The 25,307-nt window shown below is 48.8% G+C and overlaps 1 protein-coding gene across 19 annotated transcripts in view; it reads right to left on the bottom strand.

The window, feature by feature from the left end:
* Myo9b (myosin IXB) overlaps positions 1-25,307 on the bottom strand; it is an 89,323-nt gene that overhangs the window by 50,841 nt on the left and 13,175 nt on the right. For all 19 annotated transcript variants that reach the window (XM_060387385.1, XM_060387388.1, XM_060387387.1 and 16 more), the window contains exon 2: positions 19,340-20,234. In XM_060387385.1, the coding sequence (XP_060243368.1) occupies positions 19,340-20,179 (840 nt within the window). In that variant the 5' untranslated portion in view covers positions 20,180-20,234. The remainder of the gene's footprint in view (positions 1-19,339; positions 20,235-25,307) is intronic.

Below are 25,307 nucleotides of genomic sequence, written 5' to 3'. Positions count from 1 at the left end.
GAGGCACAGGGCTCATTTTTAAATTGCTGGGGACAACTTTCCAGGCAGACCTCTCAATATGATGTCAGGCCCAGGTCTGAGGATAGCCAGGCAGCAGCGCCCGCAGGGTGCAGGGAGGCTGTGGGGCTGGCCTTTTATTTCTGCTACAGATGACCCTGCAGGCCAGGGCTTTGTCTGTGCCTGGTGACCTCACGTGTCTGGTATGTGTCTGAGTACACAGCCACTTTTCAAAGCCAGGCTAAAAATATCTGGTGGCTGCTATGATACTTAGAGAAGAAAATGACAGCTACAGGCATGGCATGTGATCAGAGCACAAGGCTGGCCAGAGGCTGAAGGGGATGGCACCAGGCGAGGAGCTGGAGAAGCCCAGGCAAGGTGCCAGGGAGAGAAAGGGTTCAGCTTCCACAGAAAAGCCGTTTTCCTCTTTTCTAATATAAAAGCCATGCTGCTAATATTAGTCTATGTACTGCTAAAAATAGACTCTATCAAATCTACCCACCCCAGCTCAGGTCCAGGTCCACAGGAAATCACAATGGCCAAGTGGCTTGGAAGGACATAGCAAACATGGTGTGAGCAAACACAGTGGGTACTATCCGGCCTTAAAAAGACAGAAGGAGGTTGGGGAGCAGCTGGGTGGGGAAAGTGCTTGTGGTACAAATGTAAGGACCTGAGTTCAAAGCCAGAGAAACCACAAGGATAATGGACACAGGACAACTTTGAGAAGCTAGGAGGACCCTGAGGCAGAAATGAGAAAGACTTGCCTCAAACAAGGTGGACAGTCAAAATTCACTTTTTTTAAAGCTTTTTATTATTATTATTATGTATACAGTGTTCTGCCTGCATGTGTGCCTGTATGACAGAAGAGGGCACCAGATCTCACTATAGATGGTTGTGGCCACCATGTGGTTGCTGGGAAGTGAACTCAGGACCTCTGGAAGAGCAGCCAGTGTTCTTAACCTCTGAGCCATCTCTCCAGCTCCTAAAACTCACTCTTGAAAGTTGTTCTCTGACTTCCATATGCATGCTGCACTCTCGCACATGCAGTTGCACACACATGCACATACACACACGCATGCATATAACACACATGCACCACAACTTATTCAACAATATTTAAGAGTCAAAGTCTTACTCTGTAGCCCAGGCTAACCTAAAATTTGTGATTCCCATCTCAGCTGAGATTACACTTATGAGCCACCAGTCGCAGGTTTTAAACAAAAAAAACACATTTTAGATTGTTTATGTGTGTGACTGTTCTGCACACCACTCATGTGCCTGGTGCCCATGGAGGTCAAAAGAGGGCGCCAGATCTCTGTAACTGGAGTTACAAATGGTTGTGAGGCACCACATGGATGCTGGGAACAAATCTGGCCAGTACTCTTAATTGCCCAGTCATAATACCTCCAGTTCATCCTTGTCTCCTTATTTTTTGGGTCTTACTATGTATGTAGTTCAGGCTGGCCTGGTACTCAGAGAAATCTGCTTGTCTCTGCTTCCCAAATGCTGGGGTTAAAAGTGTGTGTATCACACTCATCCAGGCCCAGATTTATTTTATTTTAATTTTAATTATTTAATTAATTAAAATAATTTAATTAAAATTTAAATAATTTAATTTTTATTTTATTTTATTTTGCAAGACAGGGTTTCTCTGGTTAGCCCCAGCTGTTTTGTTTGCTTTTTTTTTTAAATTTTATTTTATTTACATTGGTGTTCTGCCTCCATGTATGTCTGTGTGAGGGTATCAAATCCCCTGGAACTAGAATTACAGACAGTTGTGAGTTGCCATGTGGGTGCTAGGATTTGAACCCAAGTCCTTTAAAAGAGCAGCCAGTGCTCTTAACTGCTGAGCCATCTCTCCAGCCCCCTGGCTGTTCTGTCCTTGCTTTGTAGACCAAGCTAGTCTCGAACTCACAGAGATCAGCCTGCCTCTGCCTCCCTGAATGCCAGGATTACAACATGTGCCACCGCACCTAGTGCAGGACCAGGTTTTTTGTTTTGCTTTTTAAGATTTACTTACTATATATACAGTGTTATGCCTGCATGTCAGAAGAGGGCCCCAGATCTTATAGATGGTTGTGAGCCACCATGCGGTTGCTGGGAATTGAACTCAGCACCTTTGGAAGAGTAGTCAGTGCTCTTAACCTCTGAGCTATCTCTCCAGCCCCAGGACCAGATTTTTTAAAGTACATTTTTCTAGTAAGTTCAAGGCCAGCCTGGGCTACATGAGACCCTCTCTTATAAATAAAAACTCAAAGCACATATTCTGCATCCTTGTCTTGCCCCACCCCAACACATTCTCCTTTGGACTGTGTCCCCACAGTCCCTGACAATCACCAACTAATGATTTTGTCCTCTTGAGTCCGATGGCCTGACTGCAGCCCAAATGGCAGCAGCTCCACTAGGCACCGGAGTTTCCATGCTTTCCACATTGGCTGATGCTACCTGCCCATCATATTCTGGCACTTGGGAGGCTGAGGCAATTTGGTGAGTTTCAAACTAACCTGGGCTGTGTAGCCAAGACCCTGTTTCACAAAACCCCAAAACTACAACAAAAAGAATGCAGCCTAGGCAGGCAGCATTCCTCTTTTGATCTTCAGATCCTTGAAAGCTGTGGGAGGAGCTGAGGAAGTGCAGGTGAGCCTAGGGTAGCTTCCTCTAAGAAGGGGATGTAGAGAAAGGGAAGGAGTGAAATAGAACCACCAAGAAGACCTGTATTACCTCTGACTATGTTTTTTTTGAATAGAAAGTTCTAGTGGCTTCCTCTAGGTTGTCTTTTATGGGCATGAACAAACTTGCGGTTACAGGGTCCATAGTTTCTATGCATTCTGAGCAGCTTCATGTATGTGGTTTGTGCTGTGAGTGGGAGGGTTTAGACTTTTTTTTTTCCCTCAAGTGCTGAGGAGGCATAAATGACCCTGAACCAGCCTCCCAAGAACTGAAATGACTAGTGAGAGACATCCCAAATTACCTAGTGGTGGGACAGAACCCAGGGCTCTGTTTACTAGGCAAATACTGCGGCTTGAACCCCAGCCCCTTTTGTTTTGGGGAATGGGTCTTTCTCTCTCTGCTGCCCAAGCTGACCCTGAACTCCTGGGCTCAAAAGATGCCCATCTCTGCCCTGTGTGCTTGGGGTCAGCCCTGTTGCAGTAAAGGGCAGAGGTCAGGTCACAGCAGTTATGAGGAGAACCCAGCCACTGAAGAATGACCGCCAAGGCCAAGAGGGCTGATGGGAAAGGGCGGTGGTGGAGGTGAGCTGCAGATGCAGGGACAGGAAGTGGAGTGTCACCGTGACCTCTTAGCTCCTCAGTCAGGGAAGGAGGAGGAAGTTCTCCAGGGCCTGCCTCACAGCCCACTTCCACCCAGAGGCTCTTCTGGTCTCTTCCGGCCTTGGGGCTCAGCAAGGCTTTGAAAAGTGGCTTGCCAAACGGGCACATGACAACTACATACGTCAGTGACTGTGGGACACAACACCCCGGACTCTCGGTGCCCCTGGCCACAGGAGGCACCAAGTGTCAGGAAACAGAACAAGGACTCTGGACCCCAAGAACAGAACAACAACAAATCTAACATATGGCTGGAGGATGGTTCAGTGGGTAAAGTGTTTGTCAGACAGTGTGAGGAAGTGAGTTTGAATCTCCAGAACTAATATAAAGCTATTACACTGTGAACTCTGTAAAAGTCTGGAGGTGGAGAGAGGAGAGTCCCTGGACAGCAGAGAACAGAGACCCTACCTCAAACAAGGGCAAAGGTGAAGACCACACTGAGGTTGCCCTGACTCCCATATCTGGGTCATGGCATGGCACAAGTACACACATGCACACATACACACTCTCTCTGATAAAGGATTTCACCATAAAGCCCAGGCTGATCTGAAATTTGCTATGTAGCTTGGGCTAGCCTGTAACCCCTAATTTGCCTCACAGAGCAGGATGGCAGGTCTGCACCAGTATGATGATCACTGATCAAATTCTGAGAACCTGTCACAGAGGGACAGTTAAGGCTCTCCTCTGCTCTCACCAAGCAGCCCGAGACTACTGAGGAGGAGCAGATGTGCCAGCCTGTCTCAGGTTGTGAGGCCTGGATCATGCTGAGACCATCTTCCCTAGCAGAGGCTTTCTTTGGCTGTCTCTGTCCCAGTTGAGTCAGGCGTTTTTCTCTTTATAGATAGCAATGTCCCCAGCATACCCTGACATTTTTCTTTCTTTCTTTTAAATGACCCTGCATAGACAGAGGAAGGCTCAGGTGTTACTCCTCAGGCTGCATCTACCTTGGTTTTTTGAGACAGGGTTTCTCACTGGCCTGGAGCCCCAAGGACTGGCCTGTCCCCTCACAGCTGCCTCACAGCTCCTGAAGAGGGTACTGGGGAAGGACCCCGGCCTTCACACCTGCTGCCAGCTATTTTGCCAACTGGACTACATACCACAATGTGCCTGCACATGGTTCCCAACCCTGGGCTGTATGATTCTCTCTCCTCCCTGTGACAAATGTCCCACAAAAACTTCTTGTATGGATGTTTTAGATGAGAACCCAGGTCATCAATCACTTCACCTACTGAGCCATCTCCCAGCCACACTTGCCTTACCAATGCTTTAACCAAAACAGCAGCCTCCTGTTACCTGTGGCACGGCACACAAACCTGTCATCTCAGCACATGGGAGGCAGAGACAAGAGGATGAGGAGTTCAAGGTTACTCTCAGTTACACACTGTTAGAGGTCTGATTATACCAGACCATTGGTCAAAAAAAAAGCAAAATTATAAAACAAAGAAAGCCTGTAATTTCTAAAAACAAACCCCTCCCAGGGAATAGTCATTGTTTGATACAGTCTAAACACTGTAGTCCAGGCTTGCCCTAAACTCCTGGGCTCAAGGGCTCAAATGATCTGACCTCAGCTTCCTAAGGAGCTGAGAAAACAGGCTACAAGCCAGCACAACCAGCTTTACCTACGAATTAAAGGGTGTATGATGCATTGTCATGTATAGAGTCTGATGTGGTAACAAAGGCCTGTGATCCTAGCACTTGGGTGGCTGAGGCAGGGGGATCATAGAATTACAGCTACATTTATTGTGACCATTAAACAAAACAAAACAGAATAAAGCAGAAACATGGCACTTGTACTGATGGGTTTTATGTCAACTTGGCACAGGCTAGTTATTTGGGAAGAGGGAACCTCCACTGAGAAAATGATGGCATCAGATTGGCCTGTGGATAAGTCTGTGGGGCATTTTCTTGATTGATGATTGAAATATAAGAGCCAGCTCACTGTGGACAGTGATAATCCTGGGCTAGCTCTGGGTTCTGTAAGAAAGCAGGCTGAGAAAGCCATGGGGAGCAGGCCAGCAAGCAGCACTCCCCTCTGTATCAGCTCCTGTCTCCAGGTTCCTGCCCTGACTTATTTCAATGGTGGACTGTGATGTGGAAGAATAAGCAAAATAAACCCTCTCCTCCCAGGTTACTTCTGGCCATGGTGTTTCATCACAGCAAGAGAAACACTGAGATGGTGGCCCACACCTTTAGCCCCAGCACCTGGGAGGCAGAAGTAGGAGGATCTGAGTCTGAGCCCAGCCTGGTCTACACAGCCAAGTTCTAAGTCAACAAGGGCTACATAGTGAGACCCTTTCTCAAAAGCAACAACTATTTTACAATTGTTTTTTTTCTTTTTCTTAAAAAAAATTTGTGATATTGTGACCTATCTGAATATCTCCACGGCCTGTGTGGTGGTAATTTAAGGTTTTCTTACTAATTTATTTATTTATTTATTTGGGAGAGGGTACAACTTGCAGGATTCCATGTTCTCTTTTCATTGTGTGGGTCCCAGGGACTGAACTCAGGTTCTCAAGCTTGGCAATAATCACCTTTACCCATTGAGCCATCTTACTGAGCCCAAATTATTTCAAGGTGCTGAGGGTAGAAGCTGGGCCTCTGGGCACCGAGCCTGCAGGATATTTGAGGCAGGGTGACAGTCATGTGCCTTTTGACTGAATGACACCTGTTGTCCCAGGGGGCTGCCACACCGGCCACTAAATGCAGTGCTGCAGCCCTGCCTCCTGCCACGCCAGCCCTTGCTCTCCTGCTGCAGGAGTAGGCAGAGAACAACGGCAACACAGCCTTTCTCTCAACCTACACCGGCAAGAAACAATGCTGGACGAACCCCAGACACAGGGGAAACACAGGCAGCAGAAAGAGGTAGTTCAACCAAGTCAACTTCCAGGTGGGTGGATGCAGGCAGGGTCTCTGGGAACCTAGCGGGGAAACTCCTGGAAGCGATGTTGCCTGTACACAGGTAGTGTCACAAAGGCTGGATCTGAGCAGCTTTCACAGGTTCAGAGGATGCAATGGTAGTTAGCACTCAGAGATGGAGGGCAGAGCCAAAGGTCCCTGAACAGTGCGCTGCCACCAAATAGGGAGGTGGGGAAGAGTGCCATGTGTTTAGGGCCTTACCCCGGAACATGGAGGTAGCTGCAAGCCACCTTGTTTCTTTTTCCAGAGACAGGATCCCCACTAGCTTGGCATCTACTATATAGATCAGAGTGGCTTCAAATCCAAAGCTTTGCCTGCCTTCTGCCTACCCAGTGCTGGCAGCTGAAGAGAGGGCTCAGCAGTTAAGAGCACTGGTTGCTTTCCACATGGTAGCTCACAACTGTCTATAACCCCAGTTCCAGGGGATTTGACACCCTTATAGACATACATGCAGGCAAAACACCAATGTATGTGAAATAGAAATTAAAAAAAAAAAAGTATTAGGCCATGCGTGAGGGGCTGGGCACATGGCTCAGGGTTAGAGCCTTGCCTTGAATTGCCCACGGAGAGGCTCAGGGTGTAGCTTGGGTGGAGTCTCTACCAAAAATCACCGACCTATTCACACAGGCACACCACAGATGTCTTGTCTGCAAGGCGGGAGCTGGGGTTAGATGTGGAATGATTACTATCATCCAGGAACACACATCTCCTCAATTCCCATTTTCTTCTTCCTTCCCGGTCGGGAATGACATTAAGAGCTCCCTTCCCTGCAAATGCTGAGCAGAGAAACCAAGTGCTTAGCTGTCACCACTATACTGCGCTGGCTTGGCACCTAGACCTAACACACCATGCCATGACACCTCTGACGACTTTTCCCCCACCTTCCACTCCACAAGTTTGAGTGGATAGATTTCTCTCTCTTTTTTTTTTTTTTTCATGAGGCCCACACTAACTTCAAACCATGTAGCTGAAGCAGACCCTGACCTCATGATCGGCCTGCATCAACTTCAAGTAGTTGCTGGACTGTACATCTATGTGCTGCAGCCTGCTTCTCTTTACTTGGTTATCTGGACTCTGGAACTGGGGAGGGAGTGTTTCTGGGGGGCCTCAGTGTAGGTCTAATGGGTCCAGGAGATCTGGGGGTGGGACATGACAGGAGTCAGTAGATCTAATGGCTTAGGAGTTCTGGTGGGGGTAGGATAGGCAGGAGTTGGTGGGGTTCTAGCGGCTCAGGATTTCTGGCAGCAGTGGGGGCAATCAGTATGGGTCCTTCTGTGGTCTGTTCACACTGCTTGTGTGACACTGACCCACAAACCCTGGTCTGCACAGGGGACACTCACCCCCAGGACAGCACACTCTGGTCCCTTGGCAAAGCAGCACAGGCTACAGAATTCACAAAAGCCCCTGTGCATTTCTTCTGAGACATCTGATACCCTTTTTTGCCAATGGTGCCAAACTTGCCTGTAACTCTCAGAGGCTGGGATAAGAGGCATGTCCTAGTGTTCCCAGCTAAAGGAGACTTTTTTTTGGGTGCTTAAATTATAACCCATAATTTCACTGTACTCTTAGATGCAATGTTCCCAAAAATGTAACTTCCTCCAGGTCTGAAATAGCCTTGAAGCAAGCAAAGGCCCTTTCCTCAAGGGCGCCACCAGGGAGAAGTTGAGAGGCTACAGGGCAGACCTGGAGTATGCTATCCCCTGCCAAGGACTGCTCAGGGACACTATGACTCCTGTGATTGCCTGTGGCAACTCTGTACCTTTCCAGGAATAGTCCCGGGACACACACCTGTCAGCACAGTGTTCCCTCTTCCATACTCTTCCTGCAGGGCCAGCTGCTGGCCCATCCTCTCCCTTCCTTCTGTAGATGTACTAGTTCTTGTGTGTCCCCATTGCTCTACAGCTTCCACTGTCCTTAAAATGGGGTGAGTGCAGGTACAGAGCCAGGAATTCTATGGCCTATACCACTCCTTCCCGGCCAGTGGCCAGGAAGGAGTCACTACCTCATGCTGGTATGGTGTCCCTGGCTGTGATTTTCATCACATCCTCTGCATGATGAGCTCCTAGGAGCACATCAGACACCACAGATACTGGCCATGACTCCAGGTACGCACAGGCTCATAGCCCACAGGCCCGTCACAATCACCATGTTAGTTTAAGGCAGTTCAGGAAGGAAGCGTAGGGATGCCAGGAGAGTGAAGGGGACTCTAGGGTTTTGTTTAGTCTCTGGGCCTGGTGAAAGGGATGGCTGTGCATGCACAAGGACCTGAATCTTACACACAAACCCACATAAGAAAAGCCAGCATAGTGGCAAAGGCTTGTAATCCCAGTAGGCAGAGACAGGAGAATTCCTGGGGCTTGATGGCCAGAGCCAGCCAAGCCTGCCAGGCAGGGCCCAAGCTAGTGAGAGACCCTGTCTCTAAAAGGAAGGTGGATGGTACTTAAGGACAGACGCCTGAGGCTGTTCTCTAATCTGTATATGCCTTACACACAGACAGACAAAGACTCACAAAGACAGGGATGCTACCCTCAGCCATAGGACTGTAAAGTCACCTGCCACTGACTCTGACATGAACAATCCCAGCCTCTAAGTACCATGGGATGCCTCCTTCCAAAATTTCCTTTCCCAATTCCCCACACTGCTAGAAAACCCAGGAGAGTGTACAGGGAGCATATGTGATACAGGTACCAGGAACTAGGCTGGAGACAGGAGGCAAGCAAACACACATGGCACCTATGATACATTCATCTCTATAGGGCTCCAGAACTTTCTACATGTACCTGGAAGTATAGTCATCACTCAGTTTCTCAGGGGGTGAGTTCCAAGACCTGCACAGACCCTGCCCATGTCCTCTACACACTCCCAAGCCTTCCTGGTGCTTGACACACTGGACACAAGAGTGTTGCAAGCTCAACAAACCATGTTGTGTTTCTATGTGTACACTGAGGGATGGAACCTGGAGCCACAGCCACAGCCACAACCCCACTGGGGGATTCTAGGCAGGACCTCTACCCCTGGGCCATGCCCCTGGCCCCTGCACTTTTTGAACTGTGAAGCATTATTTTTACTTATTTTGTGGTTGTATATGTTTGTGTACCCATGTGCATACACATGTGGAGGTCAGAGGTCAACTTTCAGGAGTCGGCTTTCCCTTTCACCATGTCCAGACACTTGGCAACACCGAGCCATCTTGCCAACCCAGGACTGGAGACCTTCTAAGGTCCAGCACTATGTTCTGCCTTGGATGGGCCATCAATTGACCAAAGTCCCCCAAAAGGTTCCTGTAGCTATCTGAAAGCCCTGCATCACTACGCCAAGGTCAGCTCTCCTCAGCTACTGGCCCTGCTCCTGGGTCATGCCTACCTCTGACACCTGTGCTCAGGAAGCCGAAGCCAACAGTCCTGCCTGCTTCTTGCTACCCACAATTCCCCCAAGGGAAGCTGCGCTTGACTGCAGCCTCTCGGCAGGCTGGGTTGACACCTATGTACACAGGTCCCACTCCTGCTCCAGGATCCTTGGGTACTCCAGCCCTCAAGCCACCCTCAGCAGGCTGCTTGAGGGGCCCCTGCTCCATGTGGAAAAACAGTGACCACAACCCTTGATCCTACAGCATTGCTCTATTGAGGGAGCCTAACTGTGGCTAGCTGTGCTAAGGAATGAAATGCTGGCCAGACATGGTGGCACTCGTCTTTAATCCCAACAGAGGCAGACAGATCTTTGTGAGTTTGAAGCCAGCCTGGTCTACAAAGACAGTCTAAGCCAGCCAAGGTTATACAGATAAACCCTGTCTTGAAAAACCAAACCAAAACAAAACAAAGAAATGAAATGCTAACAAGCAGAGGAGCCACATAAGCTCCGACTACGTGGTGGAATATTACTCAGCCACGAAAACCTAACAAAACTGCAACACAGCAACATACAGGCATATCTTGAAAACAAGCTTTTGAGTGACAGAAGCCAGAATAAGGTCATGTGATAAGTGATGAAATTCACAGCAGGTAAAGCCAGAGACAGGGAGTAGATTCAAGAGGAGTGGGCAAAAAACTCAAGTGACAACACATACTGGAGAGGTTGTGGAGAAAGGGGAACCCTCCTCCACTGCTGGTGGGAATGTAAACTGGTACAACCACTCTGGAAAGCTATCTGGCGCTTTCTAAGACAATTAGGAATAGTGCTTCCTCAAGACCCAGCTATACCACTGCTAGGTATATACCCACACTTTGCTCAAGTACACAAAAGGGATACTTGCTCAACCATGTTTATAGCAGCTTTATTTGTAATAGCCAGAACCTGGAAACAACCCAGATGTCCATCAACGGAAGAATGGGTACAGAAATTGTGGTATTTTTACACAATGGAATACTACTCAGCAATCAAAAAGGAGGAAATCATGAAATTTGCAGGCAAATGGTGGGATCTAGAAAAGATCATTCTGAGTGAAATATCCCAGAAGGAGAAAGACAAACACAGTATATACTCACTTATATAGACCTATAAGATATGATAAACATAATGAAATCTATACACCTAAAAAAGATAATCAAGAGAGCGGACATGGGGTAAGATGATCAATCCTCGTTTAGAAAGACAGATGGGATGTGCATTGAACATATGACAGGAGTCTACTGAGCGCATCTGAAAGTCTCTAACTAGCAGTGTTTTCAAAGCAGATACAAAGACTCATGACCAAACCTTCGGCAGAGTACAGGGAATCATATGAAAGAAGGGAAGTTAGTATGATGGGGAAAGGATAGGAGCTCCACAAGGACCAAATATATCTGGGCACAGGGTCTTTTCTGAGACTGACATTCAACCAAGGACCATGTATGGATATAACCTAGAACCTCTGCTCAGATGTAGCCTGTGGTAGCTCAGTAACCAATTGGTTTCCCATAGTAAGGGGAACAAGGACTATTTCTAACAGGAACTCAATGACTGGCTCTTTGGTCTCCCCACCCCCGAAGGGAGGAGCAGTCCTGTTAGGCCACAGAGGAGGGCTTCGAAGCCAGTCCTGAAGATACCTGATAAAACAGGATCAGATGAATGGGGAGGAGGTCCCCCCAACAGTGGACTTGGAAAGGGGCACGGTGGAGATGAGGGAGGGAGGGTGGGATTGGGAGGGAATGAGGGAGCGGGACATGGCTGGGATACAGAGTTAATAAAATGTAACTTATAAGAAAAAAATAAAATTTTAAAAAAAAAGGAGTGGGCAGTGACAACTGATATAGACTTGCGTGGTTAGGGGGGAGGTGGAATGTTCTGGGACTAGATAGAGGTTGTACAACACTATACATGTACCAGATGGCATTGTGACAGTTGATTTTGTCAACATAACAAACTCAGAAAAAAAGAAATCTCAATCGAGGAACTGCCTCCATCAGATTGGCCTGTGAATATATCTGTGGGATGTTTTCTTGATTGCTAGTTGATGAAGGAGGGCTCAGTCCACTGTGGGTGGTGCCATTCCTGGATAAGAGGGCCTAGGCTCTATATGGAGTACTGTGTGGTGGTGCATACCTTAAATCTATAAAGTTCAAGGCTAGCCTAGTCTACTAAGGCTAAGGACAGCTAAGGCTATGTAGAAAAACCCTGTATCAAAAGAAAAAAGAAAAAGAAAGAAAAGAAGAGAGAAAGGGGAGAGAGAGAGAGAGAAAGAAGAAAGAAAGAAAGAAAGAAAGAAAGAAAGGAAGGAAGGAAGGAAGGAAGGAAGGAAGGAAGGAAGAAAGGAAGGAAGGTAAGAGGCAGGAAGGCAGAAACAAAGAAAGGAAGAAAGGCAGGGAGGCAGGGAGGCAGGCAGGGAGGGAGGGAGGGAGGGAAGGAAGGAAGGGAGGGAGGGAGGGAGGGAGGCAGGAAGGGAGGAAGGGAGGAAGGGAGGAAGGGAGGAAGGAAGGAAGGAAGGAAGGAAGGAAGGAAGGAAGGAAGGAAGGAAGGAAGGAAGGAAGGAAGGCAGTTAGGCAGCAGCAGACAGGCAGCAGCACTCCTCTTCTGCTTCAAGCTCCTGCCTTGGCTTCCCTCAATGGCAGACAGGAATCTGTAGGACAGAACAACCCTTTCCTCCCTGAATTGCTTCTGGTCATGGCGCTCATCACAGCAACAGAGAGCTGTGAGAGCAAACCAGGGCAAGCACTGTATCAGGCCCTTGGGTTGCTATGGTGAAATATCAGAGGCAGTCTGACTTTGTAATCTGAGCAGGGTTGCTCATGGCTGGAAGGCTGAGGCCAGTGTGGGCGCTGGCTTGCTGCTGACTGGGGCCTCCTGCTGGACAAGGGTGTGTAACAGCAGTTCAGGTTGCCAAGCCTGAGCTGGAGCCCCTCAGCCCCTTCTCAATCACAGCCTCAATGACTTCCAGCTGCCAACATGGCTGCCTAGGGACAATCTCCAAAACAGGACATTTTAGAGGCTCCCCTCAGAACAGCAGCTGCTGCTGACAACAGAGCTTAGTTGACAGACAGAGACAGTGTCTCATAATGTTTGAGGCCCAGGCTGGCCTCAAACTCACAGAGATCCACCTGCCTCTACCTCTTGAGTGTTGGGATTAAAGGCATGCACCACCATTGCCTGGCTGAGCCACACATTTTATCTGTCAATATCAAGGCTGTTAAACATCCCTACCACACAGGCTGAGGAACTTCAACTCCCAGAACCCTAGTCGGCCTGGCTAAACACCTTCTCCTGCATTCTCAGGTTCTTCACATCAGTGATGCCATGTCCCTGTGACTGGGCAGAGCCAAGCTACTCTACCCCAGGAAAGCCATGTCCTTTGGGCAAAGGTCCTGTGGTCCTGGAGACCTGCAGGGTGGGGAGTGGAGTTTGGTTTACAAATACACTCTGGCCCTGAGCAGGAGGTAGCAGCAGCTTCAGGACCCTTCCCTGTTCTGAAGTGCAGGTGCCTGTGGGGGGCTGCAGCTATGTGCTGTCTCCCTCTCAGCCTCCTCTCCTGCTGTAGTGCATCCTGTGGCTCAGAGAAGCCAGGGCCCAGGGAGAACAGCCCATAAATGTGGGCCCATGTTTCATTTCTGCATTCAGAATCAGAGCCTATGCTGGCCCACACATGCCAGCAGCAGCTGAGAGCACACCAGGGCCAGACAGTGTATGCCCTGTTTCAATGTCCTAGGCTACTTTGCTTAGCTCAGGGGTATCAAGGGGTGCTGTGCCTGCCAAGAGTGACAGTGCGCCATGCTCACAAAGTCCCCCAATGGCTTAAGGTCCTTGTATGCTAAGGCAGCCAACAGCCTGTACAGTGTCTCCCCTCTGAGGGCAGGCAGTGTGCAGAGCCTGCTTCTTAAGCCTGCTAGAGGTGCCTTGGCTTCTGCTGTCCCCACACCCTTTGAAGTGGTGATGGTCACAGGAGCATGCAGGGACACTGACAGACAGGTCCCTGCCTTCCACAGGAGTCTTCCTATTTTCTGGCTAGCACTGCACTGTGAGGCTATACTCGGGCCTGAAGAAACACCAGGGCCCAGTGGCACCCTGACCTCAAAGCAACCCAACTTCTCCTTTTGGGGAGCTGAGAAAAAGTCCCTAACATTGCAAGCTACATGTTTCTTTGACCTGTGCAGCCTGGGACTCTGAAAGGACAGCAATGACTGAGGCTAGAAAGTCACATGAGGTGGGTTAACCTGTGACCCAAGATATACCAAGGCCTGAACCCTGGCAGCTGTAAGCAGGGAACAGGGGCCTCCCAGATTTAGCTAACACAAGGTTCTTGCTGGATCTGTTGGCCAATGCCTTTCATTCAGTACTCAAAAGATAAGGCAGGGGCATGGACAAATTAAGACCAGCTTTGGCAATATAGAAACAAAGGAAGGAAAGGACGGTGGTGTCATCCTAACACTTGAGAGATGGAGCCAGGAGGATCAGGAGTCCATGGTCATCCTTGATTACATATTAAGTTTGAGGCTAGCCTGAGCTACATGGGTACCTGTCTCAAAATAAACATAAAACAAAACAAAGAAAAAAAAACTTGTGCTCACATGTACCTACCTCACCAACACCTAATTAAAAATGAAATTAGAAAAATAAATATGAGACCGTGTCTCAAAATAATACACAAATAAATAAGCTAAATTAAAATTAAAGGAAGGAAGCAAGCAAGCAAGCAAACCTGGCATGATTCTCTGCCTCCCCGGATGACTGACTGACAGTGTTTAGGTGGGGAGTCATGCAGGGAACACTGGTAGTTCTCAGGGGTTCTGGTGTGAGCCTACGGGGTGCTCCTAGCATCTGGGGGTGGAGACTGAAATAACAGCCAATGCCCTCAGTGCACAGCTTGTCACCCTACGGAGAAGTACCCGGCACCATCACGGACAACCTCATGCTCAGAAGGCCAGCTCTGAGCCTTAAGCAGGGAGGCGCAACCTGATGGACACCCTGAGAAGCATGCTGACTGTCTGCCATGGAGCTGGGCTCTGCCTCATAGAACCCAGCAAGGTTACCACCCTTCCCAGCCTGAGACTGGCAGAGAGAGGTGCTCAGACAGTTCTACAGCTGAGGCCCCAAGAAAGGCAGTGGGACTGGCATCTGCCTCATAGCAGTCTCACTAAGTGACTGACAGCAACAAACAGCCAGTGTTGTGCCAGCACTCCTGTGGGGCACTGCAGTGATAGAAAAGGAAGCTGATAGTGGCTTCACCAGCACAAGAGAAATGACAGATCCTGAGACAACTATGGAGCTAATCACTTGCCCCTGGGAACAAAGTCACTTAGTATCACTGAGTGATCAATCTATGGGGGCCACTGTGAACAGATGTGTCTTCCCCACAAAAGTCATGCCTATATCCTTGGCCCAGTACATGGAGGTGTGACCTCATTTGGAAACAAGGTTACAGGAATCTTGTTCTGTGTTCTGGAACTGAACACCCCAGGCTGGGGACCTCACCACAATGTGAGTTCCCTTAGCTCACGCCGCCCTCCCCTTTCCCCTCTCCTGGACTTCTATCTTTTCAGTTAGAGGAAGGGCTCTACAGGTTCTGCTTGGCATTTCCAGGTGACCAACAGCACCACTCTTGCCTCTGGTGCCATTAGCAACGCCCACGGGGCACCCACAGCACAACACCCACAAGCACAGGAATCCATGCTCATGGACAAGGCAGAATGGCGAGAAAGCTACCCATGCTACACAGAACAAGCTCAATTTAAAACCTACAAACCCCCAGCTATGATGGCACATGCCTTAATAACAGCACTTGGCAGAGGCAGGAGGATCTCTGTGAGTTCAAGGCCAGCTTGGTCTACAGAGTGGGTTCCAGGATAGCCAGCGTTACACAGAGAAACCCTGTCTTGAAAAACCAAAACAAGGGGGGGTAGAGAGATGGCTCAGAGGTTAAGAGTACTGGCTGCTTTTTCTAAAGGTCCTGAGTTCAATTTCCAGCAACTACATGGTGGTTCACAACCATCTGTAATGAGATCCGGGGCCCTCTCCTGTGTGCCTGGTATGCAGGTGTGCATGCATGCAGAATACTGTATAAATGATAAATAATTTTTTTAAAAAAGAAAGAAAAACCAAAACAAACAAACACCATAGACTTTTTTTAAAAAAAGGTTTTTCAAGATAGGGTTTTTCTTTGTAACTCTGGCTGTCCTGGGACTCATCTGTACAGCAGACAGATCTCAGCCTCAGAAATCCATCTGTCTCTGTCTCCTGAGTGCTGGGATTAAAGGTGTGTACCACTACTGCTCGGCTTGACAAACAGCTTCTTTGGGGGACTTTTCCATTTCTTATTTTCAGATCACGGCTGACTGTTGGTAACTAAGGCTAAATCTGAGGAAGACTTCTGTATTTGGGACGGGCAGCTGAACTGCACAGATGAACTGATACAAGTCAGAGAAGCCTGATCAAAAGGGAACCTAAATTCTTTTCTCTTTTTGAGTCAGGGTCTCACGTAGCCCAGGCTGGCCTCAAGCTCTCTAAGTAGCCAAAGATGACCCTAAATTCCTGATCCTCCTGGCTCAAACTCCCAAGTGCTGAGACAAGAGGTATGGGCCTCTGTGCTTGGCTTAGAAAACCTATTCTGTTACTCAGTATTGTTGTTATTGTTGTTTTTAAGGGTTTTTTTTGTTTGTTTTTGTTTTTAGTTTATGCAAGGGCTGGAGAAATGGCTCAGTAGTTAAGAGCACTGTCTGCTCTTCCAAAGGACCTGCATCCACATAGCAACTCACAACTATCTGTAATGCCAGTTCCAAGGAATCTGACACCTTCACACATAAAATAAAAATATTTTTAAAAAGTTTATGCAACACGGGACCTTCCTATTCGTTGTGGGGAAAAAAGCAGAAACATACCGCCCATGTTGGTGCACAGCTGAGCCTGTGACTTTAGATGATGGCCTGCAATGATCTCAGGTAGAAGAGGAACCCAGATGGATGCAGCAGGCTAGAACTAACTGCAGAGAATCTGCATAGCAGACAGCAGCCCTTCATGAAGGGCGACGGGAAGGGGGCAGGAAAAGGTCATAGGATAATGGGGACCACCCACCCCAACTCCTTCCTCCAGGGACCCTAAGGATAAAAGTCTCCCATATCAGGGTCATGCCCATCCTGGTTTGGCACTCATGGAGGGGGGGAGGGTCACTGTGGTAGACACCCCAGGCCACACCCTTCTGAAGCCTTTCCCATGACTTCTCCACATGACTAAGAATCTGCTAACAGTCCTGCTTGCGGACAGTAACAGGGAGGTCTGTGTGATCAGTACAGATCAAACGGGGCTCCCATAGCTTTGCTTTTGCTCTTTGTTTTTAAGATTTCCTATGTATTTTGTTTGTTCTGTGTGGCTGCTTGCATGAGTTTATGTGCACTGCTTGGCAGGAGCCCTTGGGGACCAGATCTTCTAGAACTGGAATTAGAGATGGCTGTGAGCCACCATGTGGATGCTGGGAATTGAACTCTGGTCCTCTGTAAGAGTACTAAGTGCCCTTACCTGCTAAGCCATCTCTCCAGCATCATCTGATATTTCAGTGCTTGTGCACACAGTGGCGCACAATGTATGCAAGCATGCGGCATGCAGAGGCCTGAGGACAGCCTGGGTATCCTTCCCTGGAACACTGATGGCCTCCTTTGAGGCAGGGCCTCTCCCTGGCCTGGAGCTCACCCCTTTTCTACTCTGGCTGGCCACTGAGCCCCAGCCTCCTGTCTCTGTATCTAGTGCTAGGATTTGCACACAGCCATGCCCAGCAATGTCCAGGGCTCTGGGGGTCAAACCCAAGTCCTTATGCTGGTGAGGAAAGTACTGTGCTGACACCAGGCCCCACACAGACTGGTCTACTGTCAGCTGAATCTAGACACAGAGCCTGCACATATCAACTGTCAGGGGATGTTACTTAGCAAGGGAAAAAAGTTCCCGAGTCACAAAACACAGAGGAAGCTCAGGCACAAATGACTTAGCAGGACCAAACTGCCAGGGGCACAGTGATTTTGACCCTGTGAGCATTGTGATTTTGACCCGTGGGGCATGGAGACTGCCAGGTAGGGATGAATGAGGAAGAAGAGCAGGTTCCTAGAATGGAGGAAACACTGCACCACACTAAGGTGGTAGCCAAGGGTATCATACTGGTGTCCCTGAGGTGCTACTGGCTTAGGTAAAAACAGTATGTGAGCACTGGCTTCAGTTCCAATAAACACACCATGGCAGCCATAAAAGAAAAGGCAGGAATTGAGAAGAGGGTCCTGACAGGTTTGTGTCCTGATGCTGCTTTGAAAAAAAATCTACTGAGCTGGGCGCTGGTGGAGCACTCTTTAAATCCCAGCAGTCGGAAGCAGAGGCAGGTGAGTTCTGAGGCCAGCCTGGTCTACAGACTGAGTTCCAGAACAGCCAGGACCACACAGAGAAACAAAACAAACAAACAAATGCACTGGCAGCCAGCAATACTACTCAGTAGGCAAGGCACTCGACAGCAAGTCTGATAATCTGAGTTCCATCCCTGGGATTCTCACAAGGGAAGACTAGCCCCTAAAGGTTGTCCTCTGACCTCCACTTGTGCACTGTGGCACACATACCTCCCCCCAACATACACACAAAATTAACTGATTTTTTAAAAAAAAGTCTATTGAGAAAGAAGGGTTGGCAAGATGGCTCAAGTGTTAAGAGCACTGGCTGCTCTTCCATGTCCTCACATTTGATTCCCCACAGAGCAGCTCACAACTGTCTGTAACTTAGTTCTAGCAGATCTCATGCCTCTTCCAGTTTCTCCAGGCACCAGAAGCGACTTTGTAAGCAAAACGAATAGAGAAAGAGAGACAGAGAGAAAGAGAGAGAGAAAGCTTACTACTCAAAAATAGAAAGAAGAACAGAACATGAGACCCAACTTCAGAGTTGTGAACTCTGAGCCCAAAGTCACCCTGAGTTAGCTGTACTGTGGTCTGAGACAGGTTAACACCTCACCCTAAGATACCCAGAGCTGGGTTCGCTCACTCACTCCTTCTGTCGCCCATGCCCAGAAGGCATGCCCACAGTGACATGTCAGTGGCTCCCATGGAACCTGGGACCCTGGGCAGCAGGCATAAGGTTGGGAGTTTGGGGTGGTCTCCTCCCAATATGCTGTGGCACCATCTCCCTCCTGCTCCTGATATGCCCTCTGACATTTAACATGAGGACACCCAGGACCTGAAGGCAGATGAACAACACCAAAGACATGTGAACCCTGCCACTCTCCTCTCCTATTTTGGATGCTCTTATACTTGAGGTCTGGCCTACCTGGGCCTGGGCATGCGGCCTCCCTCACAAGCAGATCATTAACAGTAAGCACCTCTGGGTAAAATGCACATCCCGGAGCCCTACAGTCTTCCCAGCCACCCCAGGGCCAGGACTACTGGAGGCATTCTTGATACCCCAAATACATGGGCTGGTTCTAAGGAGCTAACTCTAAGCCTGTTGCCCTGTCTCGTCCAACCCAACTGCCAAAGATAGGGCACTTTATGTGCACTTTCTCTGTGTAGTGCTAGCTGTGGAACCTGGGTGGTGTGCAAGCTCAGTGCACTCTGGGATAAAGACACAGCCTCGCACATGCTCAGTGAGTACTGGGAAGACCCCCGAGCATCACAACGAGCTGGGGTAGCAGACCAGCGCTCCCCATCCTCTGCCCTTTGCCTCTAGGCCCCAATGCTCACCTCCAGCACGGGCCCTGCACCCAGGATGGTCCTCTCGACGCCACTAGCATAGCCCTTCTGGCTGAGCGCAGTGAGGCAGTGGATGAGGAAGTTGGTGCTCTGTGTCTTGCCAGAGCCACTCTCACCCGAGATGACAATGCACTGGTTCACGCGCTTGCGCAACATGGCATAGTAGGCCACGTCAGCCAGTGCAAACACATGCGGCTCCAGCTTGCCCAGCTGCTGGTTCTCATACATCTTCACATACTTGGGGTTGTAGATGGGCAGGAATTTGAAGGGGTTGATGGCCACCAGGATGCTGCCTGCGTATGTGTAGATCTTGTGCTGCATGAAGCGCAGCTTCAGGTTCTGCAGCAGGTTGGCTTCGGTCAGCTCTGGCAGGTTGCACAGGTCATCAAAGTCGGCTTGAGGTCTCGGCAACAGCCCACGCTCCACCAGGCGCCGTGCAGCTGTGGGCTGGGCCAGCAGCTGCATGTGCAGGTACTGAATGCTGCCATCGGCATTGCGCTCCTGCAGTACGAAGTAGTAGCCATCCTCCTGCGGGTGCTCATCCTGAGCGCGTCGTGGCCACAGCAGTACACGGTGCACCGGCAAATCGCTGGCATCCAACACCCACTCCTCCCCGCCTGACTCCTTCACTTCCACCAGCACGTAGCGCTTTGAACCATCTAGGTGCAGGCTAGCCACCACATCTCTGATGATGTCGGTCGTTGTGCTATCCTTGGTGGCGGTCACACAGCATGAGGCCTGGCTCCCAGTGCTGGACAGCTGCGGATAGATGTGCAGGTGGTAGGTGGCCTGCTGCCGACGGCCTAAGCTGCCAGCCTCTTGCACACTCATCTTGCAGTCCTCCTGGCTTCAGCATGCCTCATTGGTGGGCATGCACCTCCTGCAACTGGAAGGGAGGCAGTGGTTAGCCTGGTGATCACAAAGGCACAAAGAGCGCGGCAAAACCCACCAAGGCAGCTCAGACCAGAAGCAATCAGCTGGTTTTGAGTGAGGACCCAAGTGTTTCCATTTACCTTTTTTCCTTTGTGGGAAACAAACAAAAAAAAAACCAAAGCTTCCTACAGATAAGGCAGGGCAATATCCCTGAGCCCAGCCCCTCAGTGGGGATTCTAGGCAGGAGCTCCACCCCTGAGCCATGATCCCCAGCCGCTCACTTGGGAGAATCAAGGCAGGGGATTTATTGCTGAGCCATGCTCCCCCAATCTTGAAGAAAATTATTTTTAATAAAATGCATTTACTTTTGAAGGCTGCAAAAACAAGATCAGTTAATGCTGGTAACAGCCAGTGTGATATCTTGCAGCAAGAGGCACAAAATCAATACCAGTCAAATGCAGGAGCCCACTGTGTATCAACTGAAGAGAAATGAAGCCTTTGCTTAAACACAGCAGGAAAAGCTGGCCCGGAACCCCCAAAGTAAATGAAACACAGTAGGAGTAATTATCTTAGGGAGTGAAGAAGCTGTAAGAGGTGTGGTGACATGAAAGAGGGGCTCTAAAGGATGAAGAGGAGTTCATTCACGAGACTGACCAATAAAAAGTGGGTATGTGGTCCTACTGCCTGTTTATAAACAAATTTTTATTCCAAGGCCAAAATCCTGTGTGTGGCTGCTTTTGCTGCAATACTAAAACAGAGTGGTCACAGGAGAGATCAGGGGCTAAAAAGCTGTTTACTAGCTCCTCACTCTGCAGAAGTGTGACTAGGTACCACAAGCCTAAAAGGCTGGACTAGCAGCTGAGAGATGACATTAGCTCTGGGATCCTGAGCTGTGAAGTGTCAGGAGGTGTAAGGCTAAAAGAAGCTCCCTGTGACAAGGTGACAGTGTTGGTTCCCATAAGCACCATGGAAATGTTCAAGGCAGACAAGTCACAAGTTTCACTTTTGGGTCTTTTCCCATCCAGCAGCTGTAAGCGCATATCTTTTGGTAGAATCTGGATCATCTGAGGCTGAGGTACAGCTTTGTGGTGGGGAATTTGCCTGGTATTCCCGAGATTCAATCCCCAGATCCACAAGATAAGATATTTGGTTCAGTGCATCAGGTGCACTTGGGGGCAACACACACCTAGCAACCCAGGTACTGGGGATGCTGAGGCAGGAGGGTATGAATTAAAGGCTAGCCTGGGTAACTCAGCTAACTAACTAACTGTCTCAAATTAAAAAGTGAGGAGGGCTGGGATATGCAACCAACAAGATGGAGGGCTGCAGTATTTACTTCAAAGCCACATCCAGACATTTGCTAGCTTCTAACTTTGCAGAAGTGTGACTCGGCAGCTTCAACACCCAGTGTTTCAAAACAGCAGGAAACAAACACTCAAGCAAGCAAAGCCCCAAATCCACCCAGCCCCATAGTTAGAGCCATGATCTGCAGAAAAATTCACATGTATGAATTCCATGTCAAGACCACTGCATACCTAGTGCCCAAAGAGGTCACAAGAGGGTCCTGGATCTCCTGGAACTGCATTTGCAGATAGTTGGGAGCTGTCATGTGGGTGCCGGGAACCAAACCTGGGTCCTCTGGAATAGCAGCCAGTGTTTTTAACTGCTGAGTCAATTCTGTAGCCTCCATTTCTAAATGTCCTAACTACCAAAGGCATGGTGTACACACATATATACATACAAAACACCCCCACACCAAATAAAACAAACAAACAAACAAAAGAAAGACATTTAGACACTTCTTACTGTCTTCAGGACCAACAGCCTAAAGGCAAAAGTGCCTGCCAGAACCTGATGCTGGGCTAAATTCCTGAAGCCCACACAAAGAGCCAAATGGGACAGCACACAGCTGTAGCTCAGAGTCCTACAGTGAGACAGGATGAGAGGGTACACAGCACCAGCTCTGCAAAAATGGAAGACCATGCCTCAGAAGCAGGCAGAGATTGGGTGGGGTGGCACATGATCATCACTGTAGCATTTGGAAGGCAGAGGAGGGAAGGCAGCGATCATGAGTTCAAAGACAGACTCAGATACTCGGCAAGTTGTAGGCAAGCTTAGGATACACAAGACCCTGTCTCAAAAAAAAAAAAAAAAAAAAAAAAAAAATCAACGCAAAGAAAAAAGAAAGAAGGAAGGGGGAAAAAAAGCAAACTGATCCCCCAGAAGCCTTCTGACCTCCAATTATGCACCATGGTAAGAGTACACTCAAGCATAAATATGCAAACACTCAAATACACAGACACACACACACACACACACACACAAATACACACAGAGACACTGTGTTACTGGTTGACCCTGTGAACACTTTTGTTGTTGCTCTGTTTTTGGCCTGTCTTTTCAGACAGGGTCTCAATATGAGGTCCTGGGTACCTTGGAACCTGCTATGTTCCAGCCAGATTAGGCTGGCGCAATTCCCAGGTTTGCCTCTGATTCCTAAATGCTGGGGTTAAAGGTGGGCGGCACCACTCTGGGCCCTGCTCTGGTTTGTTTGTTTGTTTGTAGTTTCAGATAGTTTTACACTATAGCCTGGCTAGTCTAAGTCTTGTGGCAATCCTCCTGCCTCTGCCTCCTGGGTGCTGGGTCACACTTGTGCGCCACAGGCATTTGGGACATTTGTTTATTTTCCTATTGTGAGTGTGCACTTCTGCTACAATGCACAGGTGCACATCAGAGGGCAACTTGCAAAGGTCAGTTCTCTCCTTCCACCATTTGGGTTCTGGGGACTGAGCTCAGGTCACTGGGTTTAGCAGCAAGCACCTGTACTTGCTAAGCTATCATCTCACTGGCCCCTGGAAGCTGGTTTAAATGTTTATCATTAATCCAGTAGATCCCAGGCATTCCCCATGAATCTCTCTAGAGAAACAGAGTAAAGGCAAGTCAACATCCTCAGCAGTGTGTTCCTAAGAGCCCTGGACTAGACACCACCACAGCATCCATAGCCAGAGGATCCATGAACTCCATGAACTCCAACTCAGCACAGGCACAAAAGGAGCCACTAAGACATAACCACTGGAAAAACCCCAGCCCCCAAACAGTATACACAGACCTGAAAATTCTCATCTTCTACACCCAAAAGCTCAGGAACTCAAATCCCAATCCATGAACACATACAGCTTGGCTTGCATTAAAATGCAGAAACACACCAAATGCTCTTGAATGGAAGAAAGGATAAATATAGTCCAGTCACACGGTAGACTACTCAGCTTTGAAAGGGAATGCTGTATTGGTACACAGTATACCATGGATGAAGCTAGGAAACATGATATAGCTATTGTTCAGTTGGCATGTGGAGTCCTGGGTTCCAGCCCTCAAAATGTTGCACCTGTCACCCCAACATGAAAGCAGGAGGATCAGGAGTTCAAGGACATCCTTGATTACACAGGAGATTTGAGACAAGACTAGTCTGCATGACAAAAATAGAAATAGAAACCAACACTGATATCCAGTGTGTTACCCTGTTGACAAGAATGGCTAGAGTAAGCCAATCCACAAGGCAGGAAGCAGAGCAGAGACTGCCAGGGATGGGGTGCTAGGTCTTCCAGGGCAATGGTCAGGTTCCAGGTTGGACAGCAGTGAGGGTTGCACAAAACTGACCCACTACCTGCTGAGGAACTGTCATTTTCAACTGGTGACTTTTACATGACTTTAGTAAAATGGAGGCACTCAGGCCGAATGCTCCTTGTACAGAGGATTCTTTAAAACGCAGCTGGCCAAACAGGAAGCTGGCTGCTGGCTGCTGGCTGCTTCAGGGTGGTGTGACGAGGAAGGTCATGAGATCCAAGAGCCTCTGACCTTGATCACAGCAGCAGGCTCATATCACAACCTACAAATGCCACACAAAGCTTCCTGTGAAGCAATCATACCTTTACAGACTGATAATAGGGTGATGTGACCTTAAGGACGCCCTGGACCACAGAGGGAGGATGGCTCCACAGGTGCTGGTGCTCGCCTGACAATATAAACTGAAACTTCAAGACCCACCCCTGGCTTGAAGCAGAGAACCTATGTCCCACAAGGTGTCCTGTGACCTCCATAGGACAATAACACACACAACAAAAACATGGAAAACAAAACAAAACCCCACTGACCGAAGAGTTAGGTTTGCGAACACACACCTATCACCCCAGCAACTGGGAGGCTGAGGCAAAAGGATCCTGAGTTCTAGACTAGCCTGGGCTACAGCTATACAGACCCTGTTCATTTAGCAAGGACAAAGAGAGTCTGTAAGCACAGCAGGGGCTCAGGGGTGGGGCCTACAGCCATGCTCACCTGGCTAACTAAGAGAGTCAGTGATAGAAAGTTCCAGGTTGTGCCAACAGAGTGCAAGAACAGTTTTTCTGAGGAACACAGGAACTCAAACTGAAATTCTACACCCTTTTCAGTCACACCCACCCACGTGCCAATAGTCATTCACTGCTCACAGATTTGCAGTCAAAAACGGCCTGCAGATACAATAGAGAACCCTACACGAGATCTATCAATGGTCTAGCTGTGTTAGAGTGACATTTGACAAATGATAACAAAGACCAATGATGAGTACTTAAAAAACATTTGTCAAATGACACCTGTCTGCACACTGCTTGTGGACCCACAAGCACCAATACTGAGTCTACATGACCCCATGCTCACATCTGCACAAACACATGCACATAAATACATACATGAACACACATGCCCTGTGCACATAAGCTGGGCATAAGCTCATACAAACATGCCCTCACGCAAGCCCCTCCACACCTTTGCACACATGAGCCTATACACATCTACCCTTGGGCCCATGACCAACACTGAAGAAACATGCCCACAGCCAGGCTCAGAGAAAACCACCCCTCCTAGGAAATGTGTTCTGGGAGGTGGCCCCAGGGTGCGTGCCAACTGCATGGCCCAGGTCTCTGGACTGTTTGCCACCAGGATGCCTGGACACAGGTAACCAGATGTTATACTAGAGCGCAGCCACTACTCCCTAACAGAGCCCATTGATGGGAGCTGTCTAGGCTGTGGGGTACTGCCACCTGTCCTCCCA

This window comes from Meriones unguiculatus, chromosome 7 (assembly GCF_030254825.1).
Source record: "Meriones unguiculatus strain TT.TT164.6M chromosome 7, Bangor_MerUng_6.1, whole genome shotgun sequence".
NCBI classification, from domain to species: Eukaryota; Metazoa; Chordata; class Mammalia; order Rodentia; family Muridae; genus Meriones; species Meriones unguiculatus.
The sequence above is the reverse complement of the archived record's forward strand: the minus strand, read 5'-3'. Positions and strand labels throughout refer to the sequence as shown.